Source organism: Stegodyphus dumicola, chromosome X2, assembly GCF_044657685.1.
Source record: "Stegodyphus dumicola isolate Sdum_Otavi_A_Nest chromosome X2, ASM4465768v1".
In the NCBI taxonomy this organism is placed as follows: domain Eukaryota; kingdom Metazoa; phylum Arthropoda; class Arachnida; order Araneae; family Eresidae; genus Stegodyphus; species Stegodyphus dumicola.
This window is the reverse complement of record NC_140781.1, coordinates 79,420,935-79,442,498: the sequence shown is the minus strand read 5'-3', so window position 1 is coordinate 79,442,498 and position 21,564 is coordinate 79,420,935. Positions and strand designations below refer to the sequence as shown.

Here is a 21,564-nt window from a genome sequence, read left to right as displayed (position 1 = left end):
GTTTAAAAATTTAATGCCGCGAGAGGAAATATAGCATTTTATTACAAGTCTTTAAATTGCATATTTTCATTAACTGGGTGTCAAAGAGTATGTGGCTTTCGTAATCCGTTATATAATTTTTAGGTAATTTTACATAGAGATCTTTAATGTTTTTAATCGGCCTTATCTGTTTACCAAACATATCTTTAATCTAATTTTTCTAATATTCATAACAACACACCCTTCTGAGAATATTTAAAAATGTAATATAATGGGGAAAAGATATTACTAGAAAAGCTGAATTCTTATAAACATTAAGAATGGGATTTTTTTGGGGGGAGGGTTTGCATATATTCTTGTGATTTTACCTACTCAGTGTCGAATCACTACAGAAGCCATATGCCACAGGTCTCCCGCTTGTATTTCTGGCAGTTGAAGGGACTAATTTCATGGGTTCTTTATGATTTTTTTCGACTGTAATGTAAAATTTCGCTTCGCTACATTCAAGTTTTCCTTAAGTCATTTTTCCATTAAGCAGATAGCCCTTTTGTGCTTTGCTGCGCTTAAATAGTGCATACTTTTATTTATTTATGAGAAAATTTAATTTCCTTCCCGATACCGAATATAAGAGTTCCATAATGATATTATTTGAAGATATGTCTTCTAAACGGCATTTGATAGAAATTCTTACATATTAGCTTTATCACACTGGCACTGAAGTAAAAAAGGTTGCCTTGTTTTGATGCCTATAACAATCGTTAATATTTGACGGAAATACACATTAGTCTTAACAAACTGGTGCTAAAGTCGGAAAGAGGTAGCATTTTTTTAATGTGTTTCGTAAACGTAAAATTTGCGGCAAAGCAATAAAATGCATGTTTAAGAAAAAGCCAACAAAGATACTAAAAGAAAACTGACAACTCGAATATCTTGTGTAAAATATTTATTAACTGTCCATTCCCAATCATACAAACTTCTCTGAACAATAGCAACAACAGCTTATGTTTACATAATGAAACAAGTTACATATATTGGATATTTAACAACAAAATGGAATGCATAAACTTTAACACATATCTGTGGCATAATTTCCTCATATAAAAACGTCTTTGTTATAATTCGATCCAAAATTCACACAGTTGAATGTCATATAGACACATGTTTAGCTATTATAATATACAAAATTGTGACATAATAGAAAAAAGTTCTTCAAGCTCTAGTATAGTTGACGATGACATTTGCGACGGTTTTATGCTAACTGATAAAATCATCGTAATATTCAGAACTGTTTCTTTTATTAAAATTGGTAAAAAACTTATAAATCTTTTTTTCATATTCTAATCTATATCACAAAAATATATATATCAAACTGGTTTAAATTAATAATAAAAAATAATTGCCTAATTTTGTCACAGCCGTCAGTTCGTTTTCAATTAGGAATTACATTTCCATTTACTAGTAAAATTTATAACTGTTTTATATTTGTAAGTAGAAATGCCGCATCAAATGCAATCAGAAAAATTTTAGATTATGCTCATGGTGTGTACAAATAAATACCATTCAATAACAACTTAAGTAGATCACCCGCAGATATAGTAATATAATACAAAATATAATGTAAAGTACTTCTTAAGTACTGATGTAAGTATTAGCCTTTTTCAATCACAGTTAATATACAGTAAATAACTCAAAGAGCATGCTTAACAGTTCAAACATTTTTTTAAAATTTTCAGTCATGAAGCAAGGGTCAAAGCAGAGACTCATAAGGTCTTCATGTCACGTTATGAAATATTTTTAAAAAACAATATTTTTCCAAATTTAATTAATAATTTTCTGTTAAAATTATTTCTAAGCTACAGTTAATGTTATTCTAATTATCTTACAATTATTGTTTATTGTTCATTAAGTACAAAGATAGACTGAAGTAGTTAGCATACTACTCAAATTTAGAATGACAAAAAGAATTTAAACTTGTGTCCGTATCATGGTCTAAGTAAACCAGACCGAAAAATAAGATTAATAAATGAAAGGTACATTTTTGGAAGTTACTTTCTCAACGTTTGCCTTTATCATCAAAGGTAAGATAATTTTGCAAGTGCCATTTGATTATTTGCATTCATAATACATAAGAATTGATATGGGAATACTTTACAGTATTAAAATTGTTTATTTCGCAAATCTATGATAATTTATACTAAAATGGTAGGTTTCTTAAAACTAAATATAGCATTTTACATTAAAGAAAACTGTTAATTAATAAGCTGTAAGTGTAAAGTAATGATAGGCAGCAATGATTTTAATGATGCTGCTTTATAAATCTTAATGACATATGTTTGAAAATCTGACGCTCAAGAATGGCTCAGTGCTTAACATTGCCAGTTCCACCCGAGTTCGAAGCTGGGCAAACGACTTGGCTTCATGGATATTTGCTCACGTTGCCAGTTTCTGCTAGAAATTTTTCCACAGAGTTATGCTTTCTTTGCGAGTTTTCTCGCATTTAATTAAATAAAAAAGCAACTCAGCAATTTAGAAAAATCTACCATATTTTAAGTTCATAAATTAATTTCAAAACCCCCTCAAATAATAGTTATTATTGAGGTATTTTTACGAGCGAAAAAAATGATTGAAAATGTGATTTTTTGTGAATGCTAGAAAAAGCATTTGAATCAGCAATTAAATGATAACACAAAGAAAAGCGATTAGAACTGATAATGACTGTTTTATTATTATTGTTTTAACATTTGTCTTTTGTAGTTAGTTTCCTATTTTTAGTTGCAGCTATCAGTATATAATTATATACGTATATGTATTCATTAAGAGATATTATGTAATGACATGGGACGGAGACTGCTAAAAGATGAATGTATAAATGTTATGAATGTTAAATACATAAATGAAAATTTTATGCTTAAGTATGACTTTATCATTGAACAACGTTTTGATTTTTCTGTATATTTGTTCTTGTAATGCAACATACATCAAAGATAATTTGGACATGCAATAAGTAACAAACACATAAACAACATTACTTCAAAAGGCTGCAAACACTTGCTTGCCAAATTGAACCGCAAATCATTTGAATAATTCGCAGTGTAAAATTATGCCTTATCGTGAAATGGTATATACAAAATTATTTATGTTTACGAGGCAATATTAGATGAAAATATCATAGCTCTTCTTAATATGAAACTCCTCCACCAATAATGAAATATTTAAATATCTGTTTTTACACTGGCCATTACTGGAATGTTTACAATACTTCCAGAAATCTATAAAAATACTTGGCAATAATTTGTGCCCTTATCATTTTCACAATCTCTTCATGTATTTGCTTAAAGAAAGAAAGACTAGGCATAAGACACTGCGTACAATTTGTACTTTGTGTGCAGTTCACAAGGAAATCTGTAAAGTGAAGCATACAATGCTGTAAACTGCACCTGGAGTACACCCTGTACTTTAAGTGCAATTAACTCGAAGTGTGAAAAAAAGTGTACATTAAGCTGCATACAATTTGTTTTTTGATTGATTATATCACATGGTTCAATTGCTTCTTTAGAGAAATGCGAAACATTTTAAAATACGAAGCACTTTCTTAAAGCTGTGCTGAACTGAACAGTTTCTTTTTACTACAGTTTCTATTTAATGGAGATTAACGAAAATAATCATATTTATCATAGTAAAAACTTGCTACTTTAATAATATATACTTTAATTACATGCAGTGAACTTAGAAAACATGGTTGAGGCATTAGCACCATCTGACCAGGAAAGGAACTAAAGGAATAAACAATAACATTAGCACCATCTTAGTGATATATCATATCACATAAAGCAACACGACATAATTATATTAACTTAAGATTTTCAATCAGTTTTTAAAATATTTTGATTTTTTTACTTATGATGAATATTAGGATTGCTTCCTTTCCCTCTTTGGAATTCTGCTTTTAAATCAGCACATCATATTGTAAATACAACCCGCATTTTATTGCATCATTGAAGTACAGCATAAGAAATTGCTTTTAAAAGACAAAGTAAATTTTAAAGGAAGAACTCATAAAGCATAAACAAAAATCAAAATATTCAGTATACTTTTCGAAGAGTTTCGCAATTCCGTATTTTAATTCTGCGCTTGAAACCCAAGAACAGTAAACTCTTTAATATAAAATACAAAATGGAAAGCATTTCAGAGTTTAATGACACATTCACTTACTGTAATTTTCATTTTGTACTTGCTATAATGTACAATGGATTTCACTTGCTGTAATATTCATTTCGGTATTTAAAACTGACTGCTAATTTCAAACTAATGGCAACATAAACAATTTTTCTAAGAGAGAATCAATGCGACATTTAAAAATACCTGAGATGCTCGCGGAAGTTCAAAAATAGCGTTTTCATATCAACGTTACGTTATATTATGTAAACTTGAGACGATAACCACAGAGATGAACACTAAAATTTGTCATGGACTTTGTTTCGAAACTATTTTGAAATAAACTCGGGTTCGGTTCAGAGGGCCAGGGTTAACAAATCAGCTCCTTATGTCTCCTGGTCTCTGGACTGTATGAGGTCACGAGTTATGTGATGTAAGGCCGATAAAATATGCAATACACTGGGCTATCTAAATCCTGGTGGAAACAATGAAGATTGTTCCCACTGAAGAAAACCGTGTCAGAACTTTCACTTGTAGAAAAAGTGGACTTTTAGAATGATGAGTCTTAGATGCATTCAGACCGTAGCGACTAACCTATTGACATACATAGGTGGGAGAGAGAGTTATTGGCCAATCTTTCGCGCGACTAGAGGAAGATTTAGAGTTTTTTTCTGTTTTTCACTTTCACTGATCGCAAAACAATGGATGGTCACGCTTATAAATTTTTATCGACCTCAAATGAGACTTAACATTGCAATTTTTTTCAACAAGCAGTAAATAGTTCATATTATTCCACAAACATCTCCCTTTTAAGTATTTCAAATAGAATTGTCTCCCTCTAAGAATTGCCTCTCACCACTCGGTATCTAAAACTGCTTTCTATTGCAAAAGCAAGTCTTTGTCTTTGATCTTAAGCAATTGAGAACGTATGGATATCGGAAAGAACGGGAAAATATTTTATACTTGCAACTATCCGTACATTATATCATATCTGCGGTTATCGTATAATTTCAGATAAATATTTTAAAAGCAAATTAAAGCAATATTAAATTTATGGCTTATAAATGATCAGTAATCAATAAGCATAAAAATAAGGCTTTCATACTTTCGGAAACTATTTATTTAGTTTACTAATGACTTATAGTAGTTAATATAATATATATACAGTTTTCGAACAAGGAATAATATCTGATTTTCATTTGTCATTAGTTATGGTAAAATAATTTCAATTTATTGTATTGCTTGTTCTTGAGTAATAAGCTGCAGAATAAATATATCGTACAAAACTTTATGACAGTATATATAATGCGCATTTGTAAGAGGTACTTGAAATCATGTCAGAAGAAACAACAAAACCTACATATACAAACCTGGAAGACATTTATTTCATTAACTCCGCATTATGAGGTGAAGATAAACGCAACTATAACAATAACTACAAACAGATATACAATTAAAAAGATATGGCAAAATTAAAACAATACAAAATTATGGTACATGAAAAAATTTAACAATGTTGGCTTTAAAAAAATATTATTCATTTAGAACTTTCTATCTATCGACCTATATCATATATATATATAATATATATATATATATATATATATATATATATGTAATGTGTGTGTATGTGCTCCCACTAGAACATAGATAATAATAAGAATTCTGATTTCGTTAAGTATTTACTTCATTGTACATAATTTATTTTTCTACACTTCGACTTGTATATGACGAATGGCTTATTTTATGTGAAGAGATTAAATATGATTCTATTTAGGGCTGGCTTTGTATGAATCTTAAGTTAAATTCTGCATTTTACGGATATTAAATTTTGCAAAATTCTGAAATAAGATTTTTTTCATCTCAGTTTATTTTTTTAAAGAATTGATTTCACAACAGTTATTTTAAACTCAAGCTAACATTGTGGGTAATTATGCAATACCTTTCAATCGCATTCCTACTTCACCGAGAGAAAAATGCTTTATGAGAATATTTAGTGAGCAAAGGAACAATTTATATCATTAGCAAAGATCATTTTTACACTTATTGCTTCTTTTACAAACTCTCATTTCTCAAAATTGCTAAAAGTATTTTCCGGCTATTATGAGCTTTTGAATATTGTATAAAATTTCATTAGATTCTAATTTTTATTCAGTATTACCTATGTTCTTTTCTTGCAATTTCTTGGTTTTACCTTTTACTATATAAAAGTTCAATAAAATGCTATTATTCTCTCTTTTTAGAGTTTGAGTGTGGGTGTGTGATTATACATATAAATGTATACACATATATGTATAAATATACATGCACATGTAAATGCGCACTCATACATTTATATGTATAAGTACATACACACACGCATAATATATAAAAATAGTAAATATGTATGTAGGCATGCGCATATATACATATATATATGCATATGTTTGAAGATGTGCATATATATATATATATATATATATATATATATGCATATGTTTGAAGATGTGCATATATATATATATATATATAAGGAGATATATCTATATACACACACATATATACATAAAATACTTATTCATACACACTTACATACAAGTAATAGACGAAGGCCACTTAATGAAAATGTCATGAAATAACAAGCAGAAAGTTCTTCATAACTGCTACTGCAGAAGGTGGGTTTCGTGTACAAAAACGCAGTTTTTGTTCTCGTCTCGAAAGTATGATACATGTATACAGATTGTTCGCTTCGTTTCTAATCACAAGCATTTTATGACTTAGTTAGGCACTTACATCACCATCGTGTGGTGGTTAGATACATAAGTTAAGTAGAGTCAAATCACATCTGAACTGGCCGCATGCGTAGATGATAAACAAAATTTTAGACATTTAATACTGTATCAAAATGACGAGTCACTTCGTCAAATTTCAAGTTCATGATTGCCTATCGTTAACCAGTAGCACCTATTAATTTATACCTTCGACAACTGTTTTCTTCTAGGAATAGTACTTTGAAACATAACAACAAAGTTTTCGAAAACACAACAATAATCATTAAGCAACAAATATTTAGCATGAAACAGCTCTTTTCGATGTTAAATCTAAAGGCGTTTCTGCTCTCACTGGCATCTGGTCAGTGTCTTCATTGTCGTCCATATTGATATACTCATCATCATCATTACCATTCACACGATCGGCACTAGCATCAGAATTAGGTGTTTCTGGCTTTTTAACAGACAAATCGATAGGAGTATCCTGTTCTGGAACGTCTCTGAAGCTCTCTGTATTAACCAGAGGTCCATCACGCGGAAGACTGAGTACAGGGCTACTCAAAACTCCACTCGGGGGTACTCCTAGTAACCGATGAGGAGGTGAATAATTCATCTCTGGGCTAAAAACCTTGGGTAGGGAACTGAAATTCTTAGCAAAGAAGCTGCTGTTAGCTGGATGGAAGAAAAATTTACTAGGATGAAGAGGTGACACTGGGGACAGTGGAAGATGGTGATGATGTTGAAATGCCACATTTTCTTTCCTTTCCCCGTATGTCGGGCTGCTAGTATCATACCCTGAAAACCCGTTAGAATAGCCATTGGTTGCACTTTTGGACGGATAAAAGTTGTAAGACACTGGACTTGTAGTTGTCTCCATTGTACCTGGGTCAGAAGAAGGGGAGCCTCTATTTGAGTGTCCGTTCGTGGGCAAAGTTACGTCACTGAACTCAGAGCGAAAATGATGTACCATATCTTTCGAATCGTAATGGTTGTTGGCTAAGACTCCTTGATCAGCTAGTCTACTAGTCATTTCAGCTTGATCTTGAATAAGGCAATGGATTTTGAACCAATTTGATCGACGGCCATAACGAGAGCCTGAAATGAAACGGGAAACCTAGTTTGAATACATATTTTATATGCTTTTAGGTAAATTTTCACCAGAATTTAAATACAATTTCTAGCTTTTGCATGCATTCTTTTTATATATTATTCCCTGCAGATTAATTCATATTTGCATCTCCATTCGCAAAAATCACACGTTTGTGCAAATGTCTGAAAATAAAAAGCAAGTACTACTAATCATAGTATATATTAAAGCAAAAGGTCTTTTTTTATAAATGTTATCGAAAGAAGGAAACTGAAACAATTATTTCTAGATGGGATATGTTTCAAAATCTTTCTGTAATTTATAAAATTCTTTTGAATTTACATGCTCATAAATATCCAAAGAAATACTATGAACTGCATTTTAAAACACATTCAAAATATTTAGATAACAGCATTAAGTGTATAAGAATATTAAAATAATTGTACTAACATAATTAAGTGTTAAGAAGTTTTTTTTTTTTTTACTATATGCTGAATGAAAAAAAAGAGCTGTTAAATATAGCTTGTAGGAAGAATAAGAACAAATATCAGAATTTTTATGTTAAAATGCATAAATGAAAGCTACAACTCATTTTGTAAACCAATCAGACAATTTTAGTGTAAAACAGATTACTCCTTAAGTTGCACCATCCTATACGCTGCATTAATTTAATCAGATATTGCTGATATTCAGACTGCATTTTAAAGATATTTACGTCACAGAGAAAACATTTATTCTGTTCATAATACGGAAAGATATTGAGTAAATAAACAAAATAGTTTGACAGAGGCAGAGAAAACTAAACTGCTAAATATTAAACACAGAATCTATTTATAGTTCTAAAGCAAAGGCCAGTGAGGAACAGGGCAGAAATAAGCATACGGGACACCAAAACTTTATCATATGGTGATATAGGTAATGTGCCGCGATACTACTGATCCAGGATAACATCCTATCTGTGATACCTTTCCATAAAATTCCGTACAGATACTATTTTGATGGGTATGTGCACCAAAATGAAATTCCAGGTTTAAAATGGTTTAGTCCAGGTATGAACTGATTTAAGTGGAGATTAGAGAGACACCCTTTCCTGTTTATTACTTAAATTAATTCATGTATTTTTCAGCTTTTAGGGGGAGGAAATTGCATTCGGCCAGCCAAATTTGATTTATGATTTTAGTGCTTTTCTTTTCTAGATATTACTTTGGCCATTCTGTGTTCATAACTTCAGAAACTTGAGCAGCAGCTGCGTCTTTAGCAAGGGAGTCAGCGTCTTCTGTTCCCGGTAACCCTGCATGCACTTTCACCCAGCCACGCGAAATGTAAATTAATGTTAACTTGAAATTTATTTTCTTGAAATATTTCTTGTGTTATGGAGAAAAGATTTTTGAAGTTCGCTGTTGTAGGCAGCGAAGGGAGAAAGAGAGAGAGAAAGAGTCTAATTTTTGTCTGAACAGGAAAGAGGAAAAATCAGATATGCTCTCCCCGATTCAATCCAAGAATTTTTCTAGCCTGTTACACTTTTGTTTCAGTGTTAGCCTAAAGAGTACACAAAAGGCAAGACTATATTTTCTTATATCCTCCCCCTTAAAGGGCGACTTGAGAGAGAAGAACGCTATCTAGTCAGCCAAGTCCAGAAAGTGACGAATTATCGTCCTCCACATTTTAGTCGAGCCCCCCTGGAGAGACATTTGTTTTCCACGTTTTAAGAACCAAGAAGTTTTCTTGCATTTTCGGCATGAAGACACACTACTACTGCTTCATGGTAGTTAGTGGCAGTAAACTGCTGAGTTGACTCCCGACTCAGGTATACTTAAAATATGCATGTGGAATTGGTTACCAACCCAGCGGGAGTTAACCACTGCTGCCAGGCGGCAGCACTTTGCCGCCCCGGTAGAACAGATTGCATTTATTTAACAGAGAAAGGAATATATGCATCTGCAAGCAAGGTACTAGAAGAAATGTACAATCATAGAGTGCAACAGATTATACTGACATATTTAGGTTGAATACTGTACGGAATCCTAGAGAAGTAAGAGTATAGCGTGTGTGTGACAATGGGGCACTCAAAATACACTTCGAGCTGAAAGTCCTCCGGAGAGGTTGTGGTAGGGGAAAAGGGTTGGGAGAACCTCGAACCGCCTCCTTCCGGCGTGTCACTTCTCAAAACTGCAACGTAATTGCACAGTTAGTGAGGTGGGAATATACTTGTACAACTAATGCTGAACTTCTGGTGTTCCGCCCACTTCTACCTGCTATCTATGTTCAGATGTTGTACTTCTGCTTCATCATTGTTGTCAGTTAGCTGATCGTCTTGTAATGACTCATCCGCTGGATCATTTTTAACAACTGGGAGAATACATTACTATCAGTGTTCTTTATGCAAGATGATTTGTTGTCAACAGTAGAGGTTCCGGTTTGCGTAATGGCAAACCGCACATTGAGTTGATCAATGTTAACGAATTTCGCTTACTGCATATGCTCAGTGGTGTACCGTTGGCGTGGCAGGAAATACTGGCGACCATGTATAAACAACACTACACAAGCCTGTTCATCATGTAGGTCTTATGGACTATTTACAATTACAATACTACCGAAATTTATTTGTGCTTAATGCATTTGCTTCTGTTTAATTTCATTTTGGTTTATTTTGTTCATAAACGTTATATTTAATATCAGTTATCATAATTTCCTTGACTTTAATTCAGTAATTTAAACTGGATTTATTCTTATTATTTTCTTTAACTGGATTTATTATTAAAGTATATACAAATGGAACATATAGTTATTTACCATACGCAATTGCTTTAATTCCTCACGAGTATATTCAATAAAGATTCAGCTAATATATCCTATAATGTTTCCTGTTTTGTAATCATTCTTAAACGAAACTTTTGAGTAGTTTACAATCAATAGTTACCCTCTAAGTAATAAAGCAACTTACAACCTAAAACGTTTTAAAACCCCGAACTGTTGCCGCCTAGATAACAGAATATCAACGACACACCGTATTTATCTTCTTTTAAAAAATGTACCAAAGTCGTAATTACGCCAAATTCTCTTCTGGGCATGCGCAGTTTGCGAAACTCATTTAACATTGATCAACTGAATGTGCAGTTTGCAATTACGCTCCCGGTTTATTACTGCTCTTAAATTGAGTTTATGCTCTCCTTTATTTGATATTGCTCCTTTAATTTTGAGCTTTCAGATCGTGATGCAATGCGATTTACATTGCATCACGATCTGAAAGCTCAAAAGCCAGGAGCAGCCAAACTAACATATTTAGATGAAGGAAAATGTAAAGCTATAATTTGGTTAGATATCACATAGGGGGAAATACTGAATTTCACTTATAAACTTAGAAATTATATTAGAGTATACTTAGAAAATTCTAAACATTTAAAGTTTAGGTACAAAACATTTCATCATTAAATTAGTCATTATCGTGACGCAATTAATTTTTCATTAGTGTAAGTGGATTACAATGAATAACCTCCCCAAGTCATTCTAATTTCTGTTTCTCGGAAATCAAGATAAAGAATTGACCAATAAAAACATTTTGAGAACTAGATTCATTTGAAGAACTTACTGATCATTTATAGAGCCATTTAGGAAGAAAAATTAATTTTCTATCAATTCCCAAATTTCTTTAAATGAAAGAGGACAAAGTTTGAGTGAAGTTATCAAAAATTCCTAAAAACCTGACTGACAATATAAATCGGAAATGTCAAAATGTTTTCAGTCGCGAACAGAAATAATAAAATATTCATTATTAAAATCAATTTGATATTCTGCAATTACTCTTCAGAAAGTCTTCTTACTGTCCTTACTTTTTCTTTCTTACTGTCCGGAGCTTCAGAATTTTGCTGTTATCATTGAGAAAAACAATGCAAAATATGATAAACGTTTTTATAATTGCAAATGCGCCAAAGTTCATATCTGAATTTTCTTTATTTACTCTGTATTTCTGAACCATCTAATTAAGAATTTTTTAATTTTTGGGAGCAGCACAAATTTGAAACCTACTGTGAAAAAAACCTAACAACTCTTTTCTATTTCATATTTCTAATTCGCGAAAAATACAGAAGTCTTCTCAAAATCCAAATGTGAGCTTGATTTGGCTTATAGACACAAACAACCGCACCTACGGCCAGTGGCAAAACATGAAGAGTGCTTCCGATGAAGGCAGCGAGCAACCAGGTCGAGCTTTTCACAGAGCTCTTTTCACAACAATTTCCTGAACATATTTTCTTTTTTGTAACCATTACCGAAACGAAGCGTTCCCTTTTTCTTAACAAAAGCCGGTTCAGAAATTTAAGCGAAGAGAAAAATACATTCTAAAAGAATAAGCAGACGGATCATGACTCCTTGACCTTAAGGTCCACGATAATGGATTAAATTTCTTTATGCTATGCAACTGAACTTAAATATAGCTCAGCATATTCCATCAAACAATTATTCGCGGTCATTCTTACAGGATCTGGGGACAAGCAGATTACCTGTTTTCATATTCACAGTTTGGGTTCATACTAATTTCTTACATTAAGTATGTACAACCATCTGCGTTAATCCTTGCTGCGCTGTTTAGCTCTGAAGCAGAAACAAATTTGGAAAAAGTGGACCTCATTTTACCTTGTGTAATGTGATATTTTATTTGGCCTTTGTGTTGTCATATTTTAAACATAAAATACATACACGCTTTCAGAACCACATAAAATCGTATCAATATTTATCACATGGTAGGATTTTTCTTTATTTTTAATGGAACAATTTTTTGCCTAAATGTTCACGAAATAGTATATTTCTTGTAAAGTGTTTGTTAACTATATATTAACAGGTTCAATTATGAAATCACATTTATACTCAACTTTACAAGAAATTATGTTCCACTTAGTTCTTGTTTTAAAGTAAAGGCAGAAAGACTTTCTTTAACTTCCATATTAAAGTAAACTAATTTTTAGGATAAATTAGATTTTTGTATTACACGCTAGTTAAAAGTTTAGCATACTTAATAATATAAAACTATCAGAAGGAGTTTTTCTGTCTCGAAGTTGTACGTCTTAAGTTTAGCTGATGAAAAAATAAATTTTAAAGTTCCATATTGATCAAGCATGCAGTAACTTCCATGCAGCCAAACTTATTCTTAAGAAGAACTTCGAAGAAATTTTCTAAATATTCTTGAAAACATTAAAAACGAAACACTTTCATATCAAGCTATAATTAAGGTACTTATAACTGCTCTGTTCGACATGGCGTAGGAGAAAAAGTTGCTGTAGCTTTGGGCTCGGATTGAAATCCAACAGAAGGCATGGATATTTGTAAATATGTAGTGACTTTGCGGCAAAGGGGCATTTAAAGCTCACTTGAGAGATTATTGACAAAGGAAGAGGGGGGTGTTCTCCTTCAAAGCTGGGATGGAGCTAGGGAAATTCGTACTGTTATGTATTAGGTAGGCCCCGAGGCCTTTGCCAGTGACAGGTTCAATCTTTCCCTCTTGGCCACGATGAATTTCTGTACCTGATATAGATTCCTATAGCTGCAGTTTCGCTAATTTGTATCCCACCTTTCCCCGCGATAAACGTTGGCCATAATTAAAGAGAAACGCTACTGAAAGCATCGAAAGACAACGCCATAGCCCTACTGTAACAGCGTTGACCACTATTCTGCTTAGCTGTCTAGCCACTCAACTCGTTAGAGAGGCTGACTGTAGTATGGAAGAGCTTGGGCTCGAATATTTATAATCTCTATAAATACATCTAATAAATGGAATGGGGAAATAATAAGGCTTTGTTTGTGGACTTAGTAAAAAGCATTTTAAAAAATGGGGTACCTTTAATACATTACTTTACGTACACTAACATCGTACCCTTTATTTTTATAGGCTTTTGTTGCAAAAATATCATTAACTGAATAATATGAGGAGATATAAGATTAATAAGTTGCAATCTTTATTTATACATTTATTGATAATATTTATAGTGTAAGATAATATATTAAATTTTACATCCTACCTCCTATTTTTAACTATAATTTTTCTACGTTTTAATTCTACTGATTTTATACAACCAAGTAAAAATTTTACTGTCCGAAAAGTTTCCAAGATTGCATTGCTGGACAATTAGATATTTTTTTTAAGAAATTTCAATATTAACTTCCGTTTTTAGCCTAGGCGATGTATTTTTTTACTTTAAATAATTTAGATATTTAAAGTTTAGTTTAAGATTAATTAAATAAAATAAAAATAAAATTTAAAAAAATTTAAAAAATCCTGTCTGAAGAAATGAATCTGATTTGTTTAGTAGTTGGCCCCATGTACCTAAAGAATTTTAAACTACATATTTGTATAATACTTTCCTATTGCCAATAAAACAATACATCAGTATAATGACTTGTTATATATTGTTCCGATTACTTTGTAATTTGAGCAAATACAAAAATATTTCTACTGTAATTCAATAAAAATGGCCATTCAAATTTTACTTCTGGCTAGCTTTCATGTAGAAGAGCACAGACTTTTTTTCATTATTATTTGGCCTGACTGATATAATTTCACATACCCATTTTTTCGTTTACTGTTTCATGAGTACTTTATATTAATATACGAGAGAAAATTTGTGTGAAAATATATGTGTGAATATGCGAAAAAATAAGATTTATGTCCTTATTTTTCCACTTAACCTTTCTTATCGTATACAACTGAGAAATATATATGAATATTTTTATTACAAAATTACAATGACATGTGCTAAAGCACTCTCACACTAGGAAATAGATCGCATAGACATCTGTGGCCAAATGGCTATCAAGAGTAGACAAAACGTGTTCTAGTGAAAATAAGGCATGAAACGATTTTCAGGATGATTACACCTATTTCATTGCGTATATAAAGGAAGAGTGAAAATGAATAATCTGATTTATCCAATCAATTGAAAAAAAGAAGTTAACTCAGATCAACAAGACGAATGCGTAGAGTGCGCTTAAAACGTGACCCTAAAAACGGCTCGGATCGCGAAACACTTTCATTAGCTCATCTACGAAGAATCTGCAGTGTGTTACTTCCGTGATCACTAAGATCATGGCTTTCATCTCACATCAGCCGACCTTGAGACGTTTGAAAGACCATTTTATTCCACTGAGTCCTAAACACCGCGTGTCAAGTCTTACTTAGAAGTGCAACGCTACATTACAAAAATGAAACAACTGAGATTCATTTGATCGATTAAATGGAGAGGCTCGATATCGATGAGATGCGAGCACGATAATCATAACGTGGTTAAAATGAACATGAGGAAGGAGCTTGTGGTCTCACGGCTCCATTACCTTTTAAAGTCACCCACGCTGTAATTTAACAGATCACGATTTAAAAGTAGGGAATTCACTCTTTCGACGTTACGCGTCCCACCTTTGCAGCATTTGGGAAGGGAGCGTTCTGATGATACACTCATGTTAATTACAGAGCCGTTCCCCTGTATTGCAAAGGTGCTCTAGTTTTGACTAAAAGTCCAAATTGCAGCGCGATGAATGACAAGACAAGGATCAATGAAATAACATATAAAACTGATCTACAGATAAGGTCGCCCATTTTTTTTAAGAGAAAATTCTCCTATCAAATACCTTTAAGTTTGCCAATAAACGAATTTAGGGCAGACTAGATTTACATGCTTAGGGAACTGATTCTCTGTTAGATACGAAATAAAAAGTTACGACAGTATGAAAAATAAAATGCAGAAATAAAAAAGAAAATTTCGTAGCATACTGAGCTAAAACTACTACGAATAATAATTTTAATGTATTCTTTAATGCTTCTGGGAACGTCTCCAAATTAAAACTGAATACTTTTCAAATCGGAAATATTGTTTAGCATCGAAATATCATACAGCAGCAAAGATAAATTACTTCAGTAAATGACGATATCAATCATATTATTTTCATCATCTAGCTTGTAGTTAACTCAGAATGTAAAAATCCTCAAAATCATTTCCATCTTGTTATTTTATTTAATTTTAGTTATTTCATTTTTATGGATACATTTTGTATTGTTTCATCTCTTTTCAAATTCAATAATCCTCAAGTCAATTGTGCCAGCCATAAATTTCGAATCCGTGTACACTAAAGGTAATTTAAACATCTAAATAAACAATTTATATAATTAACATTGATCCACAAACAGGCCCTTTACTTGATGGAGAATGAAACGCTGAGTTTTCAGGAATAGATATCAACATTGTTAGTTGAAAGATAAATCATTACATGAATGCGTTTCATTTTTCAATAAATCCCAATGAGAAGAGATGGTTATTCTTTTACTAGACTAGTAATATAAAATTACTAAATTTTTGCATTTCCCCTTTATAAACCGCATCACCGTGGTTCAAAAATTCATCACCGTCTACTGCTATAATATATTTTTTTTCTTCCGGGCGCCTTATGATTATTATTTTAGGCCCTGACCCTATCACAAGGAAAAAGACGACGGATCACTATGAACGAGCTTAACACAATTAACCTCTCGCCTGACCCTTAATGGTAAGGCTCGTGACAAGACTTACCCGCGCGCTGACCTCTGCGCAGTCCCATAGCAGGGGTTGGGTCATTTCTGAATGTCCTCACGTATCGCGAAAACAAGAATTGCAGAATCCCGTCATGAAGCGAAATAGAGATGGTTCATTTTCCACGCCATTTCTACGCCAGTTTTTTGAGACTATTGCACATTATTGCGGACAACTTTTAATGCCCTTCTCGTTAATGGTCTCATCTTCGGCCTCGAGAGAAGCACCGAAGTCTACAAACCTCTTTAAGGTCAATTCAAGATTTTAAAATATGCATAATGACCTGCTTATTCAAGATTCCGCTATTTTGCCGATTAGGTTAATCGAAAGTTACATAAAGTGACAAAAGCAAAATTAGATTGCTCGTCATGAAGCTATATAAAGAAATATGCCTGTTCAAAAGGTCAGTGTAAACCAGTGATCGTCAAGGTATCCCTGATTTTTATATTCACTAAAAGAAAGTGGGTAATGATATTTCTTATAATTTATTTTAAATACTTTGGATAAAATTCTGAAATGAATTTTTCGTATTTTCAGCATACGCGCCTCATATTGTTGAGGCTTCGAAGCTGAAAAGACAATAGTATTATTTTCACAGAGAAGAAGTGGAACTCACCACTCTTGGACATTCCCACCAGTAGGCACTTCTTTAGCCGGCAACTTTTGCATGCCGTTCTGTTTTTCTTGTTGATGACACACTGTCCGCTGTTCTTGCATTCTCCTAGCGCTGCCAAATTGTTGTATGTGCGCCCAAAGAAAGACTGAAACATTAAACAAAATCATCTTAATGCAAAATATAAAACAATATACACTGGTGTGCAAAAATTAAGGACGAAGTCGAAAAATTAGCATATCAGCTGAACGAAGAGGCAGAGCGGACAGAAAGACCAATCAGGAGATTAAGTAAGGTGATGTACGGTAGCACATGCGCAGATATGCAGGTAGACGTAATGGGGGAGTGTCTAAGCAGTATAAAGCATGTTGTCGGTGTAAGATCAGTATTTCTGGCAAAGAGATTGCACGCCGTATAGCAGTTAAAATCACACCGAGTTGCTGCCTCAGCGAGAAATGGCGAATAATCAATCTGTTAGACGACATCTGGATGCTTTTACCCGAGGTCGAATCATTGGGAAGTTGGAGGAAGGTCGCAGTGTGACAGGTGTGGCTGCAGAGTTCGGAATTGCTCACAGCATCGTTTCACGACTTTGGAGACAATTTCAAACTACAGGAACAGCTATCCGGGGGTTTAGTAGTGGTCGTCCACGAGGAACCACACCCGCTGATGACCGGTATATTGCCTTACAGGCCAGAAGAAACAGGCGGCAGGCAGCGGGAGAAATCGCTAGACACAGGCGACTGGACGACCGATATCAGGTTTTACCGTGGACAGAAGACTGCACGGTGGTGGTCTGTTTGCACGGCGCCCTGTACGGTGTGTGCCTCTAACGCCTGCCCATCGGAGAAGGCGTTCTCTGTGGTGCCGGGAACACCGGAATTGGAGAGACAATGAATGGGGACGAGTACTCTTTACAGATGAGAGCAGATTCAGTGTGAGTAGCGATTCTCATCGCATACTCGGAGAGAGCGGGGAAGCCGCAATCATCCCTCGAACATCATTGAAAGGGACAGATATGGAGGTGGCGGTGTTCTCGTTTGGGGAGGCATCATGCTTGGTAGTCGTACAAACCTTCACATCTTCGACGCAGGTTCAGTCAACGGGACTCGTTATTGTAACGAGATTCTTCTTCCATATGTGCGTCTTTTTAGAGGCGCTATGGGTCCGCAGTTCCTTTTCGTGGACGACAATGCACCATGTCATCGCACAGTAGCTGCCGAACAGCTCTTAGAGAGTGAGGATATTGAACGTATGAATTGGCCGGCATGATATCTGGATGTCAATCCCATCGAGCATGTATGGGATTTTCTAGGCAGACGCTTGGCAGCTCGTACCTTACCACCAGTAACGATTCCGGAGCTTCGATTGGCGCTGCAAGACGAATGGGCAGCAATGCCTCAACAACTCATTGACACCCTCATTCTCAGCATGGGCAGACGCTGTGAAACCTGCCTAGCAGTCAGGGGAGATCATATTCCCTATTAAAGACCGGATGTTTCTTGCTGGACATCCATCACAGGGATGTTTCGGCCTTCAGTCGCATTGCGCTCCATGCTACTTTTTCAATAAAGCTTCTTTTTATCCCTCTGATTTCTCTTTTAGTAAGTGTTGTTTACATTACTCATGTCTTTACGTATTAGGGATCTTACGGTATTAAATGTGTTGATTTGGAAAGCTTTTGTACAAAGTTATATTGAAAAAATCGTCTCGTCCTTAATTTTTGCACACCAGTGTAAAGTAAAAATACGCGATCATCTTACTTTGATAACAGGTCAAAATTAGACTATGGTTTAACTATAATTAATATATTGAACACAGTGCAGTCGCTTTACAGTTAATAGATAAATGTTTGATATATGGATTTTTTTAATTTGTTATATTTTTATTCATTATTTTATTCACTATTTTTATTTACTGCGTCTATCAGGCATTGAAATGACATGACAAAAAACTTAAATGGTAAGTCTTTCACCTATTTTCATTTCTGCATTGTTTATGAGCATTAAAAATCTAGAATTTAATTAAGGCTTATTAAAAGTCTCTTATTTAGCATACTTAGTTGAGACTGTCTATTTTGTGCTATTGGAGGTTTTGATATTAGTACCATTGCATCCTGGGTTATTACTGGGCGTCCTTCATTCATGCGCGAATTTCGCATGCCGTTCGTAAAACACATGTAAGTAGCACTTTACATGAGAAAATGGAAAAGTCTATTTTGTGTTGCCTTGCATACAGCATGCGGTAAGGTATAATAAAAGGTAAATTCATGAATATTTATGAGCGCAGTAAATCAAAAAGCAACTAGATGGAGGACAGAATAATAAAAACCGAGAAACAGAGGGGTGGTTTTTGTGTGGATGATCTTGTAAATATTTCAGTCTCGCCCTTCTGCTTTCTGTTTCGTGTTAGTAAATGTAATCGAGCCAGAAAAATTACAGCAATAGAAGAACGTGACTTAAGCACTGACTACATTTTTTTCAAAATTTTTGAATGAAGAGTGACGAGACTGAAAGCTTTCAATAAATGTTTTGCTTAAATATTTCAACCATCCCTTTTATTGGCACATCTGTTCTGAATTTTCTTTAAGGAAGAACATTATTTGAACGGATTGAAGAGACAAGAAAATCTTCAGCATGAATCTTCGAATGAATGAACAGCGATTATGTTGCATGGTATTTTCTTTTAGGTACTGTCATCTAAAATAGAAACAAGATGTATTTTGCTTTTCTGTAGAACGTTACATTTTTAGAAAACACATAGCTTTGCACATATACTGATTTAAAATGCATGCGTAGATATTAGTTTTATCGAAACTCAACTATGCACCAGTCTGTATAACAATGATAAATTCTGAAGATTCATACTCTTGAGTTTTAGAAAAGTTAAAAAACTTGCAAATTTAAAACGTAACGTATTTAAACGTAAACGAAAGTTATCATTGCTTTTAAGCAGAAAGCCTCGATGCATTAGGACGTTTTACTTGAAATTAAAGACAAGGCTAAATTTTATCATTGCTTAAAATACAAGTGACAGTATTATATTGATATATGATTAACGTCAATAAAATAATGAATATTGCAAAACAAAATATTCGAACCTGGAATTTTGGTATTTTAGAAGTGAGTATCAAACGAAACATTTTTAATCAGCATCAACTGATTTGACAGCTCTTTTTCGCAGCCAGTATTCGGCTATTTGAAGGTGAGGTTTAAGAAAACGAGGTTTAGAAAAGTTAGGATCTTTTAAAAGCAATGTTTAATTGTATACTGGCATTATGCTATCCAGATGAATTAAAAAAGCTTTAAAATTCTGGATGTATCATTCAAAAGTTACTGCAGCAGTTCATGAAAAGTGAGCTTCAGGGAAACTGAAATTTTTCTGCAGTAAATTTTACTGATGAATATTATATTTTTACGTTGTAAAAAGTTGCGTAATGGTTCTTTTATTCGGTGAAGTTTAGGCATTTTTTAATAAGGTTAAGTCTGACGGTCTAAAAATAGTCAAAATTCATTGGCTACTCTGCATAACAGAATGTTTCTTGGCTTTGCCTTTTGTATATGATTTTCCGAAGTATGCAATATTACACGCGAACAGACAAATCTTAATTATGAGAATTTAAGTTACATCTAAAATTTTACAGATATGTAAAGTTTCTTGTTAGTATGGCATTTTATATAATTAAGGAATCAGATTTTAAGAAATGTCTTTGGGTACAGGGTTTAGAGTACTGATTTAAACGAATACAATCAGTTATTAAACTTCGGCATCATGTTCGGATAACTTCAAAAGATGAATGCCTAAACAAAACATTTTCTCAATTCTTTTATACTTGAGATCTCTGCAATTTATGCACGAAATAATTATAAGATTTAAATAAGCAATGTATTTCGTTTCATTTATAATCCAATATTATATGACATTTAAAACATCCAAATTTGTATTGGAAATGTTACAAACGTTAAGTTTTATTTTGTTAATGAAGCATAAAGTCTTCATTTTTTTCCTGTCTTGAACGCGAAGTAGTGAAAACGCTATAAATGAAACGTTTAACTTACAGCAATAAAAATGTTATTTAGAATCTGAAAACTAATATAAATCTTAATTTATATGAAAAATAAATAGTTAGTTTAATAGTTATAAATCTTAATTTATATTAATTTGAAGTATTATTACTATGTAAAATGAACTTAGATTGATTATAAATGTTATTCAAAGATTATAATATTTTGTGTGGAGCAACATAGATAACAAACAAAAGGGTGTAGGACATTTTGATAGAAAGGCCATTGGCTAGGAAGTTTAGCAATAACAACTTTTACGTATTATACATGAAGGAGAATTCAATTCACGCTGCCTAAAGAATATATGAAATTTCCCTGCTATTCATGCCTATTACCTTTATAAGTACAGAAATTTAGTTTAGCAGCG

At 33.1% G+C, this 21,564-nt stretch overlaps 1 protein-coding gene across 2 annotated transcripts in view; it reads right to left on the bottom strand.

The window, feature by feature from the left end:
* Positions 1–905: 905 nt before the first annotated feature.
* Positions 906–21,564, bottom strand: part of LOC118198612 (uncharacterized) — a 161,205-nt gene continuing 140,546 nt past the window's right edge. For both annotated transcript variants that reach the window (XM_085809779.1, XM_035370340.2), the window contains 2 exons: positions 17,137–17,281; positions 906–7,979 (listed from right to left, as the gene is read on the bottom strand). In XM_085809779.1, coding sequence (XP_085665905.1) covers positions 7,183–7,979; positions 17,137–17,281 — 942 coding nt within the window. In that variant the 3' untranslated portion in view covers positions 906–7,182. The remainder of the gene's footprint in view (positions 7,980–17,136; positions 17,282–21,564) is intronic.